The sequence below is a fragment of the Perca fluviatilis genome, chromosome 5, assembly GCF_010015445.1.
Source record: "Perca fluviatilis chromosome 5, GENO_Pfluv_1.0, whole genome shotgun sequence".
Lineage (NCBI taxonomy): Eukaryota > Metazoa > Chordata > Actinopteri > Perciformes > Percidae > Perca > Perca fluviatilis.
Window position 1 is genome coordinate 2,551,959 of NC_053116.1, and position 23,691 is coordinate 2,575,649.

The 23,691-nt window shown below is 40.4% G+C and overlaps 1 protein-coding gene across 1 annotated transcript; it reads right to left on the minus strand.

Moving 5' to 3' along the window:
- Window positions 1-16,851: 16,851 nt before the first annotated feature.
- Window positions 16,852-19,016, minus strand: LOC120558520. Its single transcript, XM_039799554.1, has 7 exons — window positions 18,965-19,016; window positions 18,288-18,591; window positions 18,065-18,128; window positions 17,831-17,879; window positions 17,681-17,733; window positions 17,418-17,504; window positions 16,852-17,086 (listed from the first exon to the last, which is right to left on the minus strand). Exons 2-7 carry the CDS (start codon window positions 18,574-18,576, stop codon window positions 16,852-16,854), a joined length of 777 nt encoding a protein of 258 aa, XP_039655488.1. The 5' UTR covers window positions 18,577-18,591; window positions 18,965-19,016.
- Window positions 19,017-23,691: the final 4,675 nt, after the last annotated feature.

Here is a 23,691-nt window from a genome sequence, read left to right on the forward strand (position 1 = left end):
TGTGTGCAGAACATACAGTACAGGCCAAAAGTTTGGACACACCTTCTCATTCAATGCGTTTTCTTTATTTTCATGACTATTTAAATTGTAGATTCTCACTGAAGGTATCAAAACTATGAATGAACACATATGGAATTATGTACTTAACAAAATAAATGTGAAATAACTGAAAACATGTCTTATATTTTAGATTCCTAAAAGTAGCCACCCTTTGCTTTTTTGATAGCGCTGCAAACCCTTGGTGTTCTCTCAATGAGCTTCATGAGGTAGTCACCTGAAATAGTTTTCACTTCACAGGTGTGACTTGTCCGGGTTAATAAGTGGAATTTTTTCCCTTATTAATGGGGTTGGGACCATCAGTTGTGTTGTGCAGAAGTCAGGTTGATACACAGCCAACAGCCCTATTGGACAACTGTTAGAATTCATATTATGGCAAGAACCAATCAGCTAAGTAAAGAGAAATGAGTGGCCATCATTACTTTAACAAATGAAGGTCAGTCAGTCCGGAAAACTGCGAAAACTTTTAATGTGTCCCCAAGTGCAGTCGCAAAAAACATAAAGCGTTACAACGAAACTGGCTCACATGAGGACCGCCCCAGGAAAGGAAGACCAAGAGTCACCTCTGCTGCTGAGGATAAGTTCATCCGAGTCACCAGCCTCAGAAATCGCAAGTTAACAGCAGCTCAGATTAGAGACCAGATGAATGCCACACAAAGTTCTAGCAGCAGCAGCCAAGAAACACAAGGAATGGACATTAGACCAGTGGAAATCTGTGCTTTGGTCTGATGAATCCAAATTTGAGATCTTTGGTTCCAACCGCCGTGTCTTTGTGCGACGCAGAAAAGGTGAACGGATGGATTCTACATGCCTGGTTCCCACCGTGAAGCATAGAGGATGAGGTGTGATGGTGTGGGGGTGCTTTGCTGGTGACACTGTTGGGGATTTATTCAAAATTGAAGGCATACTGAACCAGCATGGCTACCACAGCATCCTGCAGCGACATGCCATCCCATCCGGTTTGCGTTTAGTTGGACAATAATTTATTTTTCAACAGGACAATGACCCCAAACACACCTCCAGGCTGTGTAAGGGCTATTTGACCAAGAAGGAGAGTGATGGAGTGCTGCACCAGATGACCTGGCCTCCACAGTCACCGGACCTGAACCCAATCGAGATGGTTTGGGGTGAGCTGGACCGCAGAGTGAAGGCAAAAGGGCCAACAAGTGCTAAGCATCTCCGGGAACTCCTTCAAGACTGTTGGAAAACCATTTCAGGTGACTACCTCTTGAAGCTCATCAAGAGAATGCCAAGAGCGGGCAAACCAGTAATCAGAGCAAAGGGTGGCTACTTTGAAGAAACTAGAATATAAGACATGTTTTCAGTTATTTCACACTTTCTTGTTATGTACATAATTCCATGTGTTCATTCATAGTTTTGATGCCTTCAGTGAGAATCTACAATGTACATAGTCATGAAAATAAACGAAAGTTGATGACGTGAGGCGACACCACAGTTGGCCACTAGTACCCGGGCCGTTGTTGGAGTGTCAGGGCCTTTATGGGGGCTACCATCTTCCTCTATTCCTACGCATCGATGCAAGTTGAGAAAATCAAAGTATTTTTGTAATCGTTGATATTTTTTTATACTTAAAGGGATACTTCACCGATTTAGCATTAAGCTTTGTATCAGTAGAAAAACTGTAGTATTTTAAAATGGCCGTGCTTCCCTCCCTCATGTCCCCCTGAGATGAGAGATCTCTGTATTGCGGGTCTGGATAAAATCTTCCAATGGAGGCAATGGACTACAGCCAGTAGTAAGAGCTACTTCCGCATGTTTTCAACCTTGCCCATACACTGTAAAAACGAGAACTTGAAATTGCTCATCTTACTTTGATTTTCAATTAAACAGAACAAAAAACACATAATTGCATTATAAACTTTGTTAAAGTAGTTACTTCAACTCACTGTATTAAGTTTATTGTGATAAGTTGGTCTCACTTCAAAATGTATGGTGGCGCCACTTTGAATTTGTAGTTAGACTCAAATTGAGGCCAGGTCAATTACTCTTTTCATGCTCCACGCTAAAACAGGGTTTCCTGGGCAGTTCTGCAGGGGTTTTCAGTTGCCTACCTTTTCGGCCTGCTCTATGCCTTGAACTCCGATTTGCGTACTGCAGTCAGGTGGTTCATTGGCTGGTCAATTCCCATGATGCAAGGCAGTAAATGGTTGTGTCAAACTTTGCTGAAAAGTTTGCGTAGTTACGAAATACAAATGTAACTTTATGAATTCCCGTTTATTAAACGTGTTCGCTTAGAATGTAATGTTTTGTTGCCTGGTAATTGTCATTGTTGTGCTGGTTTACATTTGTAACCATGAGGTAAGTGACTGTTACGTTTGATAAGAAGAGCTGGAGTTTTGCAGTGTTAGACTTTGAGCAGTAATAGGCTTCCTTCAGCCAGTATTCTGCGGCGCGTCACTTCACTAGTGGCCCTTTTATGTCAAGTGATGCAAGATCAGCAGCTTTAGATGGGTCCCTATTTTGCACGGGGGCTTTTTTAGAAGTCGAAACTTAGTTTTTACACACAAAAGTTAATTATCTGAACAAAAGATAATTAGTTGACATGACTGTTTTTTGAATTATTTAGTATGTGAAACTTAAGATTTTAAGTTTTTACATCTATGAAAGATAAATTATTTAAACAAAACATTATTAGTTGGCACAGCATATGAAAGTTAATTATTTGAACAAAACATTATTAGTTGGCTGAACTATTTTCAAAACGTAGGAGTTTGAGTTGGCCTCAAAACTCAAAAATCTAGTGCAGTAAGTTGCCTTGAAATTTTGAGTTTTCACAACATTTTCGTTTTTACAGTGTAGGGGGTTGGACTGTCGTCTTTACCCTAAGGTTCCTGAAGCAAAACGAGTTTACAACAATTATGTGCATTCAAACTACCGCCCATGTGTACAACCAGGATACACTGGTACAGATCGGAGAATATGCAGGAAACGTTATTACAGACTGAATACTCGAAACACTACGCGAGCTTCGCCATCTACGGAGAGCCATCTTCCGGTGTCGCCCGATGCCACTAGCCGGGGAAAGGGACCTCGACAGCGGTGTGCAGAAGTTAGAGCTGGTGGAAAGCTAACGCTAGTCGGCCACATGTTCCATCAATACTGCTTGCAAGTGTCCGCTCATTAAACAACAAACTGGACTACATTCAACTTCAACGAAACTCCCAATGCGAGTTCAGAGACTTCTGTGTTGTTTTTGTGGAAACATGGCTAAACAACAGTGTACCGGACTATTCATCCTGCTAGCCCTGCTGTGTCGCTGGATAAAAGTCGTGGAGGTGGGCTGTGTTAACACAGACTGGTGTTTGTATACAACTAACTGCTCACCGCTGGTGGAGTTTGTGACTGACAATTCCGGCGCAAAACGAACCTAGGGGTTAATAACGGATGTGTGTTTGTAGCTTGAAAGAAGCTATCGCGGACTGCTGATTAGCTTACAATACTAGTATTCGGGGCACAGGCAAAGTAAAAATAAATTGCTATTTTGTACTAAAAAGGCTCAAAATATCACCAAACTTCAACCGTAGCATAATGAGGGTCCCTACATGTTAACCGAAGCCTTGAGAACTTTGTAAGTGTACAGACAGTTTATTCTCGTCTCTTCTCGTCTTTTATCTAGTGGTATTTTTGAACAGATAACGGACATATTTCTGAGAATTTCTCGAACACAGGTGTGACATAGATTTTATGATAAAATCTAAAGAAAAACAGTGGGAACTGTTTAGGATTTTGCAAAGTTTGCCTTGATTAAAGTAAGCCTTATAGCAACGGCTATATTGTAGGTAAAGAGAAGTACTTCCTCTCTTGTTACAATACATATTCAGTTGGTTTTTTTACATTGACGGTCAAGTGGTTCTTTTTCAACCATCATCATGGTCATGTAAGAACTGAAGATCAGATGATAATTTGGAATTTATGACATCAGGATTTGAGTCCGAGAGAAAAATCATAGCATCATCAGCGTACAGTAAGCAATTTGAGTGTTTACACACTTGAGGGAGATCATTGATGTATAAAAGAAAAAGTAAGGGTCCAAGAATGCTGCCTTGTGGAACGCCCATATCACAGACTAATCAGTGACAATCAGTGGTAAAGATAGAAAGCCTGATACAAAGATTGATTGATACAAAGATTGATATTAAGGCTGCAACGATTCTTCGAATAACTCGAATAATTCGATTACAAAAAATCCTCGAAGCAAAATTCTTTGCCTCGAAGCTTCGTTAAATCAATGTAATTAAGGTTGTACGGCTCACTGTGTTTCCGCACGGAGGATTATTACTAGCGCACAAGAGGTTTGCGCTTCTGCGGACACAAGACTGACGGCCCATATTACAAATGAAGAAAGACGAAAATAGCGAGGGTCTAAAAGGGAGAGACAGGCAAGAGAAAACGACAGAAAGTTTGGGATCATTTTAAGCTGCAAACATGCTGCTACATCACCTCTGTAACAAACCTCCAGTGTACTCATCCCTTCCACGGAGCCAACCCGACACAAGGTAGCTAACGTCTGCTGCTCTCGTCCACCGCGCTGTTTACACAACTAGCCTGCAGCATGCTATTTTGCTAATAGCGATGTTTTACACAACTAGCCTACAACATGCTACTCTGCTAATAGCGATGTTTTACCAAGCTAAAACGAAAGCTGTCGGTTTGTAGTGTAACTTTTTATTAGTTTGCTTCTAATCTTTGGAAATGTAGCTGCTGCCGGAGACAAACCGGGTCCTCCCCCCAGCATGGCTACTTAATATGCACGTGAATGCATTCTTTATTCTTTCTCCTCACCATAGATGTATCTATGCTCCTCATTGTGTATTAGGCTTCTGAAAATGTGTCCCCCAGAACAGTGTAGTTGAGTAGCCCTGCTGTAAACCCTCTGGTCAGTGAACAGCTCTTTTGCATATCCAGTGCAAAGAGCCAGAGGCAAGAAGGTGAATTGGGTGAAAAATATTAACATTTGGGCCACCAAAAATGTACTATTGTAATGTATTTTTTTTTAAGGGTCTTGGAATTTGGCAATAAAAAATGTTGCTTTTTCTAAAGAAGGAAACCAGTCTTTTGTATATATACAAGCGACAGGTTTCCTTTTTTTTAGTAAACAGCAATAATAAATATTTACTATTGCTGTTTACTAAGTATTTCTTACTAAGTATTTCTTATCCGATTACTCGATTAATCGATGGAATAATCGGTAGAATATTCGATTACTAAAATAATCGATAGCTGCAGCCCTAATTGAGATATATATATATATATATATATCAATTACTTTAAACAAGAATAAGGAGTTGGTACATTTATTTTTTTATTTGAAGCACAATTATACTATACTCAAAGTCTTATAGCGGGTCCCCCCTTGCTGTCAAATGCCCCTCAGATGGCCAACACCTGTAATTTGGCCTTCTTCCCCTTTGGCCTTGGCTAAACCAGCTCGCCACACTCCCTAGCATCAAAATTCTCCAAGCTGGGCCCCTCCACACCGATTCTAATCAGATCTTCCACTAGTCCAGGACTAAAAATCATATCTCTGCATTTTTCGGCTGAATGCCGATACATAATATATCTCTCTATGTCCAATTTATATTTTTTACAAAGTGGGCTAAATGTTCAGTTTGAAGTCAAAGCCACTTTTCACAAGCTCTTTTATTAAAACAGATATGATTAAAATAAAATGCAAAGGCAGGGTTTCCTTCCCAATTTGAAAATATACAGCTGCAACACATGTAAATTATCTGAAATAAATAGCCTGGGATATATTTAAAAAAATATATCTCTGAAAAAGCTCCTTCACTTGTTTTCAATAACAGACCCGGATAGCCCAGTAGCTCATATAAGGAGAGAGGGGCAGAACGATGGACTGAAGCGTACTCACAGAGTGACGGCTGACTCATTATGAATGGGTCCAGCACAGGTCGAATGCGGGTCAGCGGCATTACACACGTCTTGTGTAGGCTATGAAATGTCTGTATCGTCACTGCGCTGCATTTTTATGAACTATGATATTCTGGCCATGGGTCACATCTCTCGCCCAGGTCCAGCAGGCTCCATCTCACACGCTATTACTCAACGAACTGAAGTTAGTTCCATTCCACACAATAACTTGTAATATGTTTTTCACCATGGCGGCCGCAATAACAGAGAGTTACCAGCGGAAACACTGGTACCAATACAGGTTTCCCTCTCATACTTAACAATATACAGCTGTCTAATAACAATTAAAACTGTAGACGAATGTCAGCATGTGGACCTGCGGCGCTACGTCTCTCCATGTTGCAGGTGAGCCGGCCCATGTGTGAGTGTCGCATTTGCGACCAAATTGGTCGCACTCTAGAGCCCTGAAGGCTATCAGCATGACTCTTTAAAGGGGTGATATAATGATTATATAGGGTATTTCACACTGTTCCTTATGGTTTCCTAATGGGGGTATGTAACATTGGTTGGGCTGAAAATGGTCTGGTTGATATTTTATTGGCCCTTATGCATCCCTGTGTTTTGGCCCTATTTGTAACAAGAGATTTTCTTCCAAATATGGTATGCTCATGAATATTTAGATGAGCTGCGCGCTGTTTGGTTGAGCGAATCCCCATATACACACATTAGAGACACCCGCTGATTCGTTGAGCGAATCCCCACACACACACACATTAGAGACGCGACAGAATCTCATATTCCAGACACTGCAATGTTTCGTTACCAAATTCACTTCTGAGACTTTTTTTATGCGAGAAATCAACTATATAAAGCTCAAATATGGGCCGTTTTACGAAAATGTATGGCTAATTGCAAATTTGGTAAGATGTGTCGGACTTTATGAGCTCCACACAGTCTGACGAGAAAGCGGCAGCCTGCTGGGCTCCATACCCAGGGCAAGTCACCATTTGTGGATTACTACTGCACTACCGGGGCTCCGCAGCTGGCTGCCGGCATAACTATAATATATTTACAGTTTGAATTTCGTCACGGCACTTACATCACAGCTACCCCAAGGTCTTACAAAGCTAACGTTGTGTCCATTTTCAATGTAAGGCATTTTATGAACGTCAGGCGTTTTGTTAGGAGGAGCAGCTAGCTAGCTAGCTATATGTCCCATTCACTACAATGGGAATAGATCGCTGCTAGCTAGCTACACTTTTGGCATAACTATAGTAGCTATATTTACAGTTAGAATTTCGTCACGGCACTTATATCACAGCTATCCCAAGGTCTTACAAAGCTAACAATAGTGTCAGATTTCAATTTAATGGATTTTTGTGAACACTAGCTAGGGGTTTCGTTAGATGCGACTGTCCCTTCAATCCTATGTGTACAGATTGCGGCTAGTTATCTTCATTTATGGCGTAATTACAGTACATTTACAGTTTGAATTTCGTCACGACACTTATATAACCTCTACCCCAAGGTCTTATAAAGCTAACAATGGTGTCCGATTTCAATTTTATAATTTTTTGTGAATTTCAAAGGAATTCTAAGAGGAGGCTAGCTAGCTCTCATTGATAGAGCTACATCCAGCCGCAGGCTCTATCAATGAGACTCGCAGACAAGAGGCATTTATTTCACCGATTGTTTAAATAACTCAACACATTATAATTAAATACATTATAAGATTAACTGGAACCTGATATCTGGAGGGCAATCCTTGCAATGATATCCAAAAGTTCTATAAATTCCAGACATCGGCTTATACAATTCAAGATTGTGCACAGGCTCCACTATACAAAATCAAGACTCCATACTATATAGGCCTACCCTAACATCTCCCCCCTGTGTGATAAGTGTAAAAAGGACACAGGTACACTAATCCACCAGCTGTGGGTTTGCCCTAAGCTCCACAACTTCTGGTCACTAATATTTGACTACATCTCGAAGGCTTATGACAAACCTATTGGACCAGATCAATTTCTTGCCTTGTTCGACCTATCGGTGACCTCCACACTGGATAACCACGTTGTCCAAGCCATCTCACGGTGTACATTGCTAGCAAAACGCCTCATCCTACAACAATGGAAATCTGAATTTATCCCCACATTCCACCAATGGTTGAGAGAACTGGGCAATGTTATCCACATGGAAAGCCTTCGATATAAGATTGCCAATCAAGAGAGGGTTTTTCTAAAAGTATAGAAACCGCTTCTTGACAAATGGTCGATAACCCAGCAGTCGTGAGTTGATTTACACATCTCATGTGCCTGACTAGTCCTATCAAGTTGTTGCCACAATTGTGTCACCACCTTTTCTCTTTTCCCCGAATATCTGTTGTTGCCATGTTAGTTGAGGTGTTTTACTTTTTATTTTAATTTTGTATTTTTTATATTTATATCTTTTCTGCCCTTCTCTCTCAGGCCCAGTTTAACACTCATCTGTTCTAAGTGTATGTGTATGCATGTCTATCTACACTGTGTGTGTGTGTGTGTGTGTGTGTGTGTGTGTGTGTGTGTGTGTGTGTGTGTGTGTGTGTGTGTGTGTCTGTATGTGAGTTTACGAGTATACATGTATGTGGATGTTTGCACTGTGTATAAGTCTATATTTTGTGTGCGTGAGCGTGTGTTTGTATGCGAGTACATGGCTATGCATGCACATATGGGTACATCTAAAGGTGTGTGTGTGTGTGTGTGTGGGGGGGGGGGGGTCTTCCCGTTACAATTTAACCACTCCTTTTTGATTTTGGTTGTTCCATGTTTCATTACTGGTTCTGCAGTGGTTTGCTTGTTTATTTATTTCTTCTACTGCCACCTCGTAGTTCGTGGGGTGCTGCTGTAATGTATATTGTGCCTGTCCTGGAAAATTTCAATATAGAGATCTGAAAAAAAAATTAAATAAAATAAAAAGATTAACTGGAACCTGTGGTAAGAGATTGCTGGCGTAACAAGCTCGCTGACCGCGCTCTCACTCACTCACACACACCGGCCATTTAGCAGGAAGAGGGGAACTGCAGGCCCTGGAGCTCTGTCCAGGCAGTGGTGTTTGGTAGTCCATTCACCCAAAAAACTGTGACTTTGCACGGGTATGGAGTGCCGCGGGCTGCCAGCCGTGACGGAGCTCAATCTACCTCACAGCAGGCCGGGGTCTGTGAAGGAAGGCAGGCCAGGCGGCGAGGCAGCAACACAGGCAGCACCAGCTATGCTCTATGCTCTCCCCCCAGCCCAAAAAAAAAAAAATCAGCTGTTCTGCTGCTACAAGTGTAATATTGTGATTATACAACAAAATAAGTGACCAATCTGTATTCATATTGTGGAGCAATTCGCTCTTGAAATACAAAAAACTGACTATTTATAATCCCTCCCTGTTTAGTAAACCAGCCAATTTACCATGGGATTTATCAAACTGAATAAATCCCGCCTGCAAATAAACACAAAACTGCTTTGCTTCCTCCATTGTGTTGTAAGTTAGACATCTGCTGAAAAAGTTATTGTATTCATTAGCATGATTGCCGTACTGTTTAGTTCAAAATCATCCAAAACACCAAAGGAAGACGAGCCGACCAAACGCGAGCTTTTATTTTGAAAAGTCGAAGCTCGAGCACGGCACCAGCCTCCCGGCTGAGACGGGAGCAGAGACTGTATATTACTAATATTATATTATGTTATTAATAAGGGCATGAGACAGGAGTTCTCTTTTTACTATGCTGCCATACCCGACTCTAATAAAAAGGCAGAAAAGGGGTAGAAAATCCAGCTGTTCCACTTAGCTGCTCCCTCTAGAGGTCTGGAGAACTTCCGTTGTGGAATCTGGATGCAGCTTTTTTTTTGTTGCATTTGTTTTCGGGGTTTGTGTGCTTTTCTTTTTGCATCGTTTTTTATTCGCATCGCGTTTATGTATTTGGTTGTGTTGTGTGTATTTGCATCGCATTTGCTGAATGCTGCCCGTGTGTTTTCAAATTAATGAAGTTGTTTTTCTTTTTGCATTGCTTCTTTTTTCGGGGTTTGCTTTTCTTTTTGCATCGTTTTTTAATTACAGCGCATTTGTATATTTGGTTGTGTTGTGTGTATATGCATGTGTTTTCTGAAGCTGCAGGGCGTTTGCTGAATGCTGCACATGTGTTGTCAAATTAATTAAGTTGTTTTCTTAATTTGCTTGTGTTTTGTCTATTTGCATGTGTTTTCTGAAGTTGCAGGGCGTTTGCCCCTGTCGGCCACCGTACACACACACACACACACACACACACACACACACACACACACACACACACACACACACACACACACACACACACACTTAACCTCAGTGGTTACAATACTGTGCTGTTGTGTTCCAAGGCGAACAATCACATATACAGTCCTAATGGACTGTATAGTTTTATTGTGTTTCTGTCCACTTTGAATACAGTGTGTTTTACGATGATAAAAGTACCGATTATTTACATGGAGTCTGGTGGGTTTGGCGAAGGCCTGTTAAAGAGCGAAGATTACAATAGAGCTTACGAACAAATGCTTATTTAAATACTTCCTGTCATATCGTTGCTGAGAGAAGAGATCACAGGAAGGAGAGAAAGATCAACTGAAGGTTTAATGACCAAACCTGCTCTGTGTAACCGAAGCTGAGGGTTGAAAACAGCGTCCAGTAGCTCCCGTTGTCGCTCGTTCTCCTCTTTTGAACGACAAAGTTCCTCCTCGTACTCTGCTATCGTTCTTTCAAACAGCCCAAATATCTCTTCAGCAGCCGCAGTTAGTCGCTGCTCCACCAACGCTCTCAGCATCTGGACTTTACACATTTTACCTCTTTCTCAACACAACAAAGATACTCTGCTAACAGGCGTTTCAACTAGACGCCATCTTGTTCAAAGTGTGAAGTTAGCCGCAGTAAAGACTAAAGCTTCCGGTGCGGATTAGTTGCTAAGCTTCAAAATAAAAGTCCGGAATTGTTTCAGATTTCCTCTAAAAAACACGCAGGAATATAAATGATTTTAGGGGGAACTATGCAGCTTTTTTAAGCTTAATTTACCTTAACTGAACAGCTTCGTAGTCATTGGAATCGTTATAGCTCACCCTAGCGCCTGTGAGCGTCAAGAAGTATCGCTAGATATCAAGTCTCACGATGTATCGAATTGCTTCACGGCACTGCACACATACTCAAGTAAAGTACAAGTATCTCAACATTTGGACTGAAGTACAAGTACTGGATTACATGTACTTAGTTACATTCCAGCGCTGCCTACATTATAACCATCCAGTCTTTTTTCCACTGGCCAAAAAGTGATTGCAGCTTCTGCCTTGTGTTTAAAAAGGTTGTTTCTTCCTCAAAATGACTAGATTTTATTCATGAGGCTTTTATCTGACAGATTATAGCCCACACTGAACTTTCTACCTGTTGAAATACCTTTTTAAAGGGCCAGTACATCCAGTAACACACCGTTTACTAAAGAAGTTGTTGACTGGGAGGTTCCACACTGAGTCTGACTCTGTCAGGCTAGAGAACACTTGGGAGGTAAAAAGATACATTTCATCACATAAGAAGCTGAAATATATATTTTTTTGAAAAGTTGAAGGCTTAATCTGTGATGCTGTCAAAGCTGGAAGAAGAAATGAATCAACTTCAAAGGGGAGAGTACGGTGGCCGAGAAGGGTCACAACACATACAAACGCCACAACAACATATTCAGAAAACACCTCCAAATTCAGAAAACACATGCAAACACCGCCACAACAACTACATATTCAGAAAACACCAACCCAAAAACACCTACAAAACCACAACAACTACAAAGTAAACAACTCCAAACAAGAAAACACATACAAACCACAACAACAACATCGATTCAGAAAACACCTCCAAAACAAGAAAACACATACAAACGCCACAACAACTACATATTCAGAAAACAACTCAATACAAACACATAACAAACGCACACAACTACATATTCAGAAAACAACTCCAAATTGCAAGACGACAACGGAAATGTTTCCAGGGGACCAATAATCAGTGACAGCCGCATCCATCCGGTTGTTTTCGGCTAGCTATCTAAATCCGATCTGAATTTGTGCGTTTTTGTTGTCTATGGCTACAAGAGGACGAGGTAAGTGTTTCTCTTTTATTATGACAGACTTGTCGATGTGCTCTGATACTGAAGTGGTTTTGTGTGTTTTCAACGTATTAAGTTAGTGTCCCCATAACGTATTAGTCCACACAGATAATTGTTAAACGTTCTGCCAACGTTGTTAGCTGGAAACGCGCTGGCTCCTCCGCTTCTGGTCACTAAATAGATGCATTACCGGCGTTTGTATATTGTTGTCCTGATATCTGAACTATTTATTTATTTTTCAGATTGAAATGTTCTGTCCGTTTTGTGGTGTGCAACTGGGGACGCTCCCAAGTTTTGCCCGCGTCGTGTGGTCAGAACGTGGGTTCCTTACGCGGCGCGTCAGCCTACAGGTAACATCCCCTACGATGCTCCTATTTATCAATTTATCAACCCCCATTAAAGCATATTAGTTATTATAATTAATCTTTGTGTGTGTGTGTCCATAACTTTAGATGAACCCTCAGAGGATGACCTAATACGTGCCTACTTCAGAAAGGACCACTCCAACGAGGTTATTAGAGATTTTTGGAGACAAAGCATGGGATTGTAATGAGCCTGAAAACTCTAAAAGAAGGCTGAAACGGCTAAACCTAAGTCGGAGAGCAAATTACACTCCACTGGAGACTGTGAATGCTGCCATCACTACTGAATTGAATGGCTCAGGACAGCTGTTGGGCTACAGGGCTATGTGTCAGACCCTCCGACAGAAGCATTCACTGACAGTAAGACGGAGACAATGTCATGCAAGCCCTCAGATTATTAAATCCAACAGGAGTATCTCTCCGTCATAGGCGAGATTTGTTAGGGCGATCCTATTGGCACCGCAGGACCCAATCAGGTGTGGCACGTGGATGGCTATGACAAGCTCAAGCCCTTTGGGATTGCCATCAGTGGCTGCACCACGGGTATTCAAGGCGGATTATGTGGCTCAGTAGTGGCAGCACCAACAATGACCCTGCAGTAATAGCTCACCATTACCTGCAGTGTGTTTCGAAGCTGTGGCCTTCCGGCTCGTCTTCGGACAGACTTGTGGGACAGAAAACGGAGACATGGCTGCCATCCACTGTTCTTTAAGAGAGGACCACACCGATGAATTTGCGGGTTCTCTCAGCCACATGTATGGCACTTCAACTGCCAATCAAAGGATTGAAAGCTGGTGGTCCTTTTTCAGGAAACAGAGGTACGTTTTTAGATGTTATAGAGGGTGTGAAATAGAAGACTTGTACACATATTTTCCAATACTGTTTATTTCTGTAATCTTGGCACCATACAATGCTGACTTTGAAAATGTAGGCTTACATACATGAATTAGGGCTGTGTACTGTCGATAGTGCAATAGTTATTACAAGTAAAAGGATTAGTGTGCGTGGTTGTTTCAAATTGTAATAACGGAAACCAAGTGTTGACAGTCCAACATTCTGCTGGGGAATGCAGTGCAGAATGTTGTTTTCCAAGACTGTCACATAATTTATAAAGTATTTGTGTTAAACATTTGTACAAAACTGAAATCACTGTGTATACTTTAACTCCATTATTAGGACACAGTTCTGGATGGATTTATTCAGTGACCTGAGAGAGAGACACTACTCAACGGCACCCATGAACACAAGTGCCTTGTACGGCGTATGTGTTCCTGGGCATCTTTCAGAAAGAGCTTGATGAGCACGCCGAGCTTTGGAATAACCATACCATCAGGCCTGTCCGTCAGTCTCTCTGTCCATCTGGGAAACCGGAGACCATGTACCACCTGCCTCACAGGTTTGTATGTAGCACCTGTATTGTCATTTTCAATAAATGTTTGGTTGTTTTCACTTGTGTAGGTCTAATATTGATTACCAAAGCCAACATGATTGATGACGTGACTATACCCTAGCCTTTGAGATTTAAATACTATTCATAATGAGTTCACTGTTTTCTGTGCGGCCTTAGGTTTGGTGGAAGGGATTGTGGATTCCCAGTGGATCCCCAAGTGTTACAGGAGTTCAAAGACCTTCTGCCACCCACGAACAGTTTGTGTGGAGATGCTAACCTCCAAGCATATTTTACCAACTTGGAGAGACAGAGCCAGCTCGCTCCACCCATAAACTGGCCAGCTGCTGTTGACAACTACATTAGACTTAAGGAAATGGCTGGTCTTTGAGAGAGAGAGAGAGAGAGAGAGAGAGAGAGAGACAGACACACACAGACAGACACACACAGACAGACACACACAGACAGACACACACAGACACACACACAGACAGACAGACACACACAGACAGACAGACACACACAGACAGACAGAGACACACACAGACAGAGACACACACACACAGACAGACAGAGACAGACAGACAGACAGAGACACAGACGTCCTCCTCGGAGAAGGGACAGCAGCTAAATATGTATCTGCCTGCCACAACCTGAGGGACTCACTACTATAAGATTGTACAAAATTGTTAAGTATTACATTGTGTTTTGTAATGTTGTATGTTTATGACACTGTATAGATTATGTGACACCTACTGTATGTATTTGTGATATGTACTATATGTATTTTCTGTAAACTGCTTTGGCAACATGTTTTCTTTGTTCATGCCAATAAAGCAAATTGAATTGATTGACAGCATGGTGTACTGATATGGACACCTTTAATGTTTGACACATGGTTAAATTAAAAGCAAAGATATGAATAGATTGCAATGACTTTCCCTTACTTTTTCCACCATCACAATGTATGTTTTTGGGGTTAACCTAGTATTGATAAATACGGTATGCTGAAGCTAATGGTGACTTTCCTGCTAGATTGGTAACATTTCATGACCAATTTATGCGACAACAAAAAAACTTCATTCTGACAGCCCTTGCAAAATATTTCAGAATAGACAAACTTTTTCTTATAAAAAATGTATTTCTTTTTCCTATAAAAAAATCATTGGATTTCAGTAACAGCAATGCAAAGCTGTCACAAAAAGTTTCCAAATAGAGAAACTTGCACCTCTTCCTATAAAAAAATCATTGGATTTCTGTAAACAATGTAACAGTACAAACAGTAAAGTGCAAACAGTAACAGCAATGCAAATCTGCCACAAAGTTTCCAAATAGAGAATCTTGCACCTCTTCCTATAAAAAAATCATTGGATTTCTGTAAACAATGTAACAGTACAAACAGTAAAGTGCAAACAGTAACAGCAATGCAAATCTGCCACAAAGTTTCCAAATATAGAAACCTGCAACTTTTTCCTATAAAAAATCATTGGATTTCAGTAACAGCAATGCAATCTGTCACAAAAAGTTTCCAAATAGAGAAACTTTCACCTCTTCCTATAAAAAATCATTGAATTTCTGTAAACAATGTAACAGTACAAACAGTAAAGTGCAAACAGTAACCGCAATGCAAATCTGCCACAAAAGTTTTCAAATAGAGAAACTAGCACTTTTTCCTATAAAAAAATGATTGGATTTCTGTTAACAATGTAACAGTAGAAACAGTAAAGTGCAATGCATACAGTAACAACAGCAATGCAAATTTGCCACCAAATGTTAATTTCTGATTGACACCTCAAAGGAGCCCAAATCCAGGGGCGTTCTTGATTCCATAATTCATGGCTTCCTCAAAGATTTCATATGAGGGTAAGATCGGGAGTTTTATTGTGTTAGGTAGCCAAGCACTCTCTCCTCCTCATGGCGATTTGAGCTACCAGTTGGGCTCATTTGTGGACGGAACAGTGACTCTACACTCTCGGCTGTCAGGTCTTCCGCACTGTAACATATTAAAAAAAAAGTTCCCCAAAAAAAAAAAGACAAAAGTTGAGGGTAGCCAGGCCATCCTTGAACCTATAACCGGGTTGGGTTGAGGGTGAGGGGAAGAGGCAGATCATGGTAAGTCCTTAATGCTATTGGCAGTAGGACTCTCACTTTTGACACAACCATTTGTTAGACACTCATTTGAGTTTTGTGAATTCTTACAAAGTAGTCAGAGTGACCTACCTCTGGAAGGAAACATGGTTACGTAGTGTGTGAAGTACCACTGGATGTAACCACCACAACTTTTTCCTTATCCTCCAGTGTCCTTAGGCATCGATAGCATCCTGCTGTTTGAAGCATGCTGGAGTGCTTATCTGAGTTCCATGAGTTCTTCCAATGTTCTAGCATTCTTAATCTAGAGTAAAATAAAAGCAATGAACAGACAAAAACCCATTATACATGTCACAAAGGATGAGACTATAGAATATTTTAAATTTCTCTTTGACAGGAGTTTGTATTGGTTGGAATTTAGTACAATCTGTACATATTAGTGACAAAGCATGGAAGTCACTGGCTTTATTCCAGTATCACACTGGTTTTTCAAGCTAATGGGGTGTCCATATGGTTGATTGTTCATCAAAATATTAATAAAATATTTTTTCTTGAATATGCTTAAAAAAATAATTACAATTACCTCAAGGAGAACATTCCTGACTTCAGTATCAGGTATGTCCTCAATTGGGGCCTCAATGGTCTTCACTTTACCAACCAGGTACTGGTAGAAGCTCGGGGGAAAGCATCGAGGCCCTGGACCACCATGTACAATAGAGACCGCAACCATTCTTCCAACATGGAAATACCATCACCCTCTGCAGCTAACAATGGCAATGTTCCACGGTTAGTTCGAATAGATTTATAATATTGTCAAAATGTGACAAAAAGCAAATTACCTTTGCTATTAAATGACAGGTATTTGCCATCATCTTTGCCTTTCAAAAATCGACTGGTTTTAATGGCGTCCATCAAGAGTGTCAGAAATTCCCAGTGGGCCCTCCTGTGTCCACAGCCTCCTCTGTTTGCCCGATGTCATCAGTGAATTTGACCAAAAGGCTACAGGTGGGGTCAAATGAGGAACGTTTGAATCCCCTCAGAGCACCATCCCAGACATTAGCACGGTTTATATTTAACCTGCTACAGCTTTTTGTGTTTATGTTGTGTGACAGATTTGACAGAATGTCTGCAGCCGTCAGTCCAATATCTGCGTCTCTGCAACACAAGAAAGAGAAACATTAACACTGCCTTTTATGCGGATAATTAATATATTAATCTTTTATGGGCCAATTACAGTGAGTACACCATATGAGTGTGATCAAATGTGATGGGCATAAGCATGAAGCACACATTGCAAGCTTTCAATCATTTCTGCCAGATTTTTTTTCTGTAAAAAAATATATAAAATTTAAATATTTACTTTAATAATTGTATGGCCAAGAAACCAGGTAAAATGCCCAATGTAGCTTGAACTATTTAATATTTCATCTGAGGAAAAAACAAAAAGAAAAAACAAAGGTCGACAGCATTATTTCTATCAAAGTACCTGTCTTCCTCCTGAAAATTCTCTACTTCCTCAACATCAGAGCAACTGCTGTCAATGACAACTGGTGCATAGATCTTGGTATATGTGCTGTGGATTAAAGGAACAATGAAATACTAAAACAAGATGGTTGTGAAATTACAGTAAAAAAGGTGTTATACTTGGTACTGTAATCCATTACATTCAGCAGTCAATATTTCATGCTAAACCCAGAGCCAAAAGTATTACTGCAATGAAGAGAACAATTTTAATCCATTGTGACTTACTTGTAGAAGTCACATGATGTGGTGTTTTTGGGTCCTGCTCCTGCTCCGTTGGCCTGTTGATGAAAGTAGAGATAACACCAAAAAAATTAACAATAATTACATCACCACATCATTAACATAAACTTAATAACATTACAGAATAATACATACTTGCCCATCAGATGCCCTGGACATTGTTGGTGGACATTGTTTTGGTGACCTAAAACAAACAAATAATTTGAATCATTTAATTTAAATCATAATATAAGTAATTGTTAATATGATTTAAAGAACACAACATGCTTGATCTATTCCTTATAGCAATTTAAAAAAAAATAATGCTGTGAAATACGTGGGTATTTAAAAATCGCTAGCACAGGTCTCAAAATGGCGGGATAAACTTACATTTTCATTGGAAGCCTAGCAAATGCTTCATCATCGGATTCTGAAGATGAGTCATCTCCATGACCTTGGAAAAGAGAAAATGATGCATCATTATTAGGCTAGGTATATGCAAAATATATGGCAATTTTACAACCAGCTCGAATCAAATTAAGGACTCGCTCAATTACCAACCATTAGCAATTATTATTATTATTATTTTACATACATGTACTTCAATACTTACTCAAATCCTGAAGGGGGCAGATGTACAGTACGATCCTCTGGTAAGCTTTTCCAATGGCCTCTTTATAATGTTCAAGGACAAAAGGTCTGTCTGTGCCTGGTATATTTTGAACCTGAGAGCCATCAGGATAGACCAGGACATATTCTCCATTGTACATCGTGTCTTGATTAAAATTTTGCTGTTTTTTTATAGCAGCTGGCAAAATGTGTTTTGATGACCACAGGGGTTCAACATTTAATGGCAATGTTTTCCCTCTTATAGGTTTTAACCCATTTTTTGTTCTGGTCATTATGCCAATCGAAATCTACAGAAATAAGAAAAGAAGAGAAAAAAGAAAAACAAACATGTTAAAGACTGTGTGTAATAGTCACATTGCGACCTTAAACCTCCATATTAGCTTACCTTGACCGTAATGTTTGGTTTCTTTTTAGGCTTTGAAAAGGTCCTCCTCTCAGCCTCTTTAACTTCCCTGAACCTCATGAATTGAGCTGCTCTTCCTTGGATACTTGTCTCATTCACTAACACTAACACACACACATACACACACACACACACACTCTGATTCATTATAGCTATGATTTTTGATTGGTTGATAAATTGTCGCCTTTCTGACAGCTAAAACCACGGGACAATTCAATGCAGCACAGTGGAATGGGAGCACAGTAAGGGGATGTTACCTGTAGGCCCACGGCCTTCGCATGATGACGTGGATGGACGCTCCGTAAGGAACCCCACGTTCTGACCACACGACGGGCAAAACTTGGGAGCGCCCCCCCAGTTGCACACCCACAAACGGACAGAACATTTCAATCTGAAAAGTAAATAAATAGTTCAGATATCAGGACAACAATATACAAACGCCCGGTAATGCATCTATTTAGTGACCAGAAGCAGGGGAAGCCAGCTAGTTTCCAGCTAACAACGTTGGCAGAACATTTAACAATTATCTGTGTGGACTAATACGTTATGGGGACACTAACTTAAACGTTGAAAACACACAAAACCACTTCAGTATCAGAGCACATCGACAAGTCTGTCATAATAAAAGAGAAACACTTACTTCGTCTTTTTGCTGTAGCCATAGACAACAAAAACGCACATTCAGATCGGATTCAGATAGCTAGCGCGAAAACAACCGGATGGATGCGGGTCCGTCACTGATTATTGGTCCCCTGGAAACATTTCCGTTGTCGTCTTTGCAATTTGGAGTTGTTTTCTGAATATGTAGTTGTTGTGGCGTTTGTATGTGTTTTCTGAATTTGGAGTTGTTTTCTGAATATGTAGTTGTTGTGGCGTTTGTATGTATTTTCTGAATTTGGAGGTGTTTTCTGAATATGTAGTTGTTGTGGCGTTTGTATGTGTTTTCTGAATTTGGAGTTGTTTTCTGAATATGTAGTTGTTGTGGCGTTTGTATGTTTTTTCTGAATTTGGAGGTGTTTTCTGAATATGTAGTTGTTGTGGCGTTTGTATGTGTTTTCTGAATTTGGAGGTGTTTTCTGAATATGTAGTTGTTGTGGCGTTTGTATGTGTTGTGACCCTTCTCGGCCACCGTAGGAGAGGGTGTCACATGTAATAATAATATAAAATATATCCATACATATCATTTATAAATAAATATAAATCAGTCCATCAGTAGTCCAAAACATTAATTTGTAACTTTTGGGAACAGGAAATTGGAGGTGTGTGTGTGTGTGTGTGTGTGTGTGTGTGTGTGTGTGTGGTAGGGATGAGCGATACGGCCTAAAATCCATATTGCAAGATACATTGCAGCCTCTTGCGATAACGATATATATCGCGATATATAAATTATAATAGAACCATTTCAGACCAGGTTACATAGACCCTAAGGAAAGCCAAACTGCTAAATGTATTTTTGTTTTTAAAGAGAAAGAAACCTAGTATGTAGTTTTGAAAACATTTATTGTTCAAAACTGTAATTATACAACATAATGTTGCAGATAAATAAAATTCAAGTACACTAGTTGCAGAGACTTTGACAAAGAAAAAGCTTAAAGTATTGGGTGTCTTCTCTTTAGTGCAAACCATTCTAAAAGGCCCTACACTTAGTAAGTTTAAGTCCTTGATTCTTAAATGCCACCCCAGATACAGAGAACAGGAAAACCTGGTGTCTTTTTAGTTAAGGAACACACACTGTACTGGAAATACTTACAGTATTAGGCAAAGATGCACAGATACTTTAAATAAAAACATATTTCAAACAAAGTTTCTTACCTGCAGCCTAATGTAATGCATTTGAGCGTACACACACACACACACACAACACACACACACACACACACACACACACACACACACACACACACACACACACACACACAGAGGACTTTTCCCAGTGGGCCGGTCTGATAATAGTTATACATTGCAAGTTGGTAGCAACACCATCCGGCGGCCTGGCGCCACTGCCTTCTGGTCAAACTGTGCAGCCTCTGCTCAACCCGTACAGCAGGGGCTGTAAACTTCCCGGTACATTTTTTGGTCCCACTCCACCGCTGCGCGCGCACACACACACACACACACACACACACACACGGTCGTATGTTCAGCGGGGAAGTACGACATTTGCAAACACCGGCTTCCAGTGGTCCGTTATATAGTGAATGGTCAGGCTGGTGAAAGGCTCCATGGTACGGCTCGACCACAGCTCCGTTGTAGCGGCTTAAATCCAACCAAGTCCAAATAATGAATGTTGCACCTAGGGCTGCAGCTATCGATTCTTTTTGTAATCGATTAATCTAGCACTTTATCGATCGATTAATCGGATAATTTATTTTTGCGTTTTTAAACAACCAAAACTAGGGAAAAAAGCTACATTTTCGGAAATAGCAACATTTGTATTGCCTACATTGCTTTCAATATCATCTCTCAAAAAACTAAACATATTAAGTGCATTTAAGTGCCATATTACATTGTTTTTAAAGATTTTTTTTTTCAAATGATATCAACCTCAAACTAAGGCATACATTAAAATACACAAACATTACATTAAGTTGTGCAACTTAACTTTAAGAACTACAAGTTTCAACCTGACACTGATCTGTATATACAGTAGGCCTATATGTAAATATTAGTTATACTCAACCTATTTTCATTTATATATTTGATTATAATGTCACACAGCTCTGTTACACTTATGCTATTAGATCGTTGATCAGCTGTTTCTCCGTGGTGAGAGAGAGAGAGAGAGAGAGAGAGAGAGATGCAACAATCATCTGTTTTTCCGAAGGGACAGTCAATGGGTCATCTCTTTAGATCAGATCGTGGTCACCACTACGTATTTTCTTGTCTTTGTTTGGTGTAGTTTCATCGTCCATACGACTCTGTGATTTACTTTTGTCGGGTCCGCTTCGTGGAATGGAGGATTAAGTTAGACTCCATGTTTTGAGATGCTAAAGCACTGACGTCGTGCTATTATCGTGCTAAGCTAGTTCCATTTTGCAGTAGACACACTGTACAGAGTTTTAGTTTTAATTACGTTTGAACTGATTCCAAACTTTGGACACTTTCTGTCGTTTTCTCCAGCCTGTCTCTTCTCTTAGCCCCTCGCTATTTACACTCTAGCATGTGTCGCCAGCAGCAGACTGAGCCGCGTCTGGTGTGCGACAGTAATAATGCTCCGTGCGGAAACACCGTCCGTCAGCGATACAACGTTGGTAACATTGATTTAACGAAGCTTCGAGGCAAGTCATTTTGCATCGAGGATTTTTTGTAATCGAATTATTTGAGTTATTCGAGGAATCGTTTCAGCCCTAGTTGCACCGGTCTTTTTCACCAGCTCCTTGTTTCGCTTTCAGCCATGTTTACTCAAGATGACGATGACGCATTGCAGCCAGCCGGTTGCAGCTCGTGGCTCTAAACTTTGCAGGTAGGTTGCGTCATCAACATGAATTATCGCGATAGTGCAATATAATTACAATCTCTATCAATTTTATATCGTTTATATTAGGGCAGAAACAATTCCTCGAATAATTCGAATTACAAATAATTCTCGATGCAAAATGACTTGCCTCGAAGCTTCGTTAAATCAATGTTACCAACGTTGTATCGCTGACGGACGGTGTTTCCGCACGGAGCATTATTACTGTCGCACACCAGACGCGGCTCAGTCTGCTGCTGGCGACACATGCTAGAGTGTAAATAGCGAGGGGCTAAGAGAAGAGACAGGCTGGAGAAAACGACAGAAAGTGTCCGAAGTTTGGAATCAGTTCAAACATAATTAAAACGAAAACTCTGTACAGTATGTCTACTGCAAAATCAAACTAGCTTACCACGATAATAGCACGACGTCAGTGCTTTAGCATCTCAACAGAAAACATTGAGTCTAACTTAGTCCTCCATTCCACGAAGTGGACCGAAAAAAGTAAATCACAGAGTCGTATGGACGATGAAACTACACCAAACACAACAACTACCCAAAACAAAGACAAGAAAATATGTAGTGGTGACTACAATCTGATCTAAAGAGCTTACGCCTTCACTGTCCCTTCGGAAAAACAGCTGATTGTTGCACACAATTTTCTCTCTCTCTCTCTCTTCACGGAGAAACAGCTGATCAACAATCTACTAGCATAAGTGTAACAGAGCTGTTTAGCATTGTAATCAAATATATAAATGAAAATAGGTTTAGTATAGCTAATATTTACATATAGGCCTATATACAGATCAGTCTCAGGTTGAAACTGAAAGTTAGTTGCACAACTTAATGTAATGTTTATGTATGTTTAATGTATGCCTTAGTTTGAAGTTTATCATTTGAAAAAAATGTTTTCTTTAAAAAAAATGAATGCACTTAATATGTTTAGTTTTTTGAGATATGATATTGTAAGCAATGTAGGCAATAAAAATGTTGCTTTTTCCAAAAATTTAACCAAACTATTGTTAATTATTGCTCTTCAATAAAACAAAAGTATTTCTTATCCGATTACTAGATTAATCGATGGAGTAATCGGTAGAATACTCGATTACTAAAATAATCGATAGCTGCAGCCCTAGTTTATATTGCATATCGTCTCTATCGCCCATCCTTAGTGTGTGTGTCTGTATGTGTGTTTGTGTGTCTGTGTGTATGTGTCTGTTGTTTTTCTAACAACAGCAGTGACTTCTGCTCTCAGCGAAGGCGGTCGCTTTCTCTCCCTCTCCCTCCCAGGCCTACCCTGCTTGCTATCTTGTCTCGTGTTGTGGCTGGGAGAAATGGCGTGTCGTGTGTCTCTCTGCTCTCTCCGTGGAGGACGTTGAGGATATCTACCTATTCGGAACCATGATAACTGGACTGCTGCTGATTGGAGGATGCTTCGCACTGGTTTATCGAGAAATTAAAAAGACTCTGGTAGCTGTCCAAAGCCCAAGGGAGCTCCCTGGCCTGACTGAAGCTGTTGAAAAAGCGATC

Excerpts from the sequence above, each read along its gene's own strand:
- LOC120558520 (XM_039799554.1), bottom strand. The coding sequence starts at position 18,576 with ATGACCAGAACAAAAAATGGGTTAAAACCTATAAGAGGGAAAACATTG. Across the intron at positions 17,880-18,064 it reads GCTAGGCTTCCAATGAAAAT|GTCACCAAAACAATGTCCAC; the intron begins GTAAGTTTATCC and ends TGTTTGTTTTAG. Across the intron at positions 17,734-17,830 it reads CCAGGGCATCTGATGGGCAA|GCCAACGGAGCAGGAGCAGG; the intron begins GTATGTATTATT and ends TTTCATCAACAG.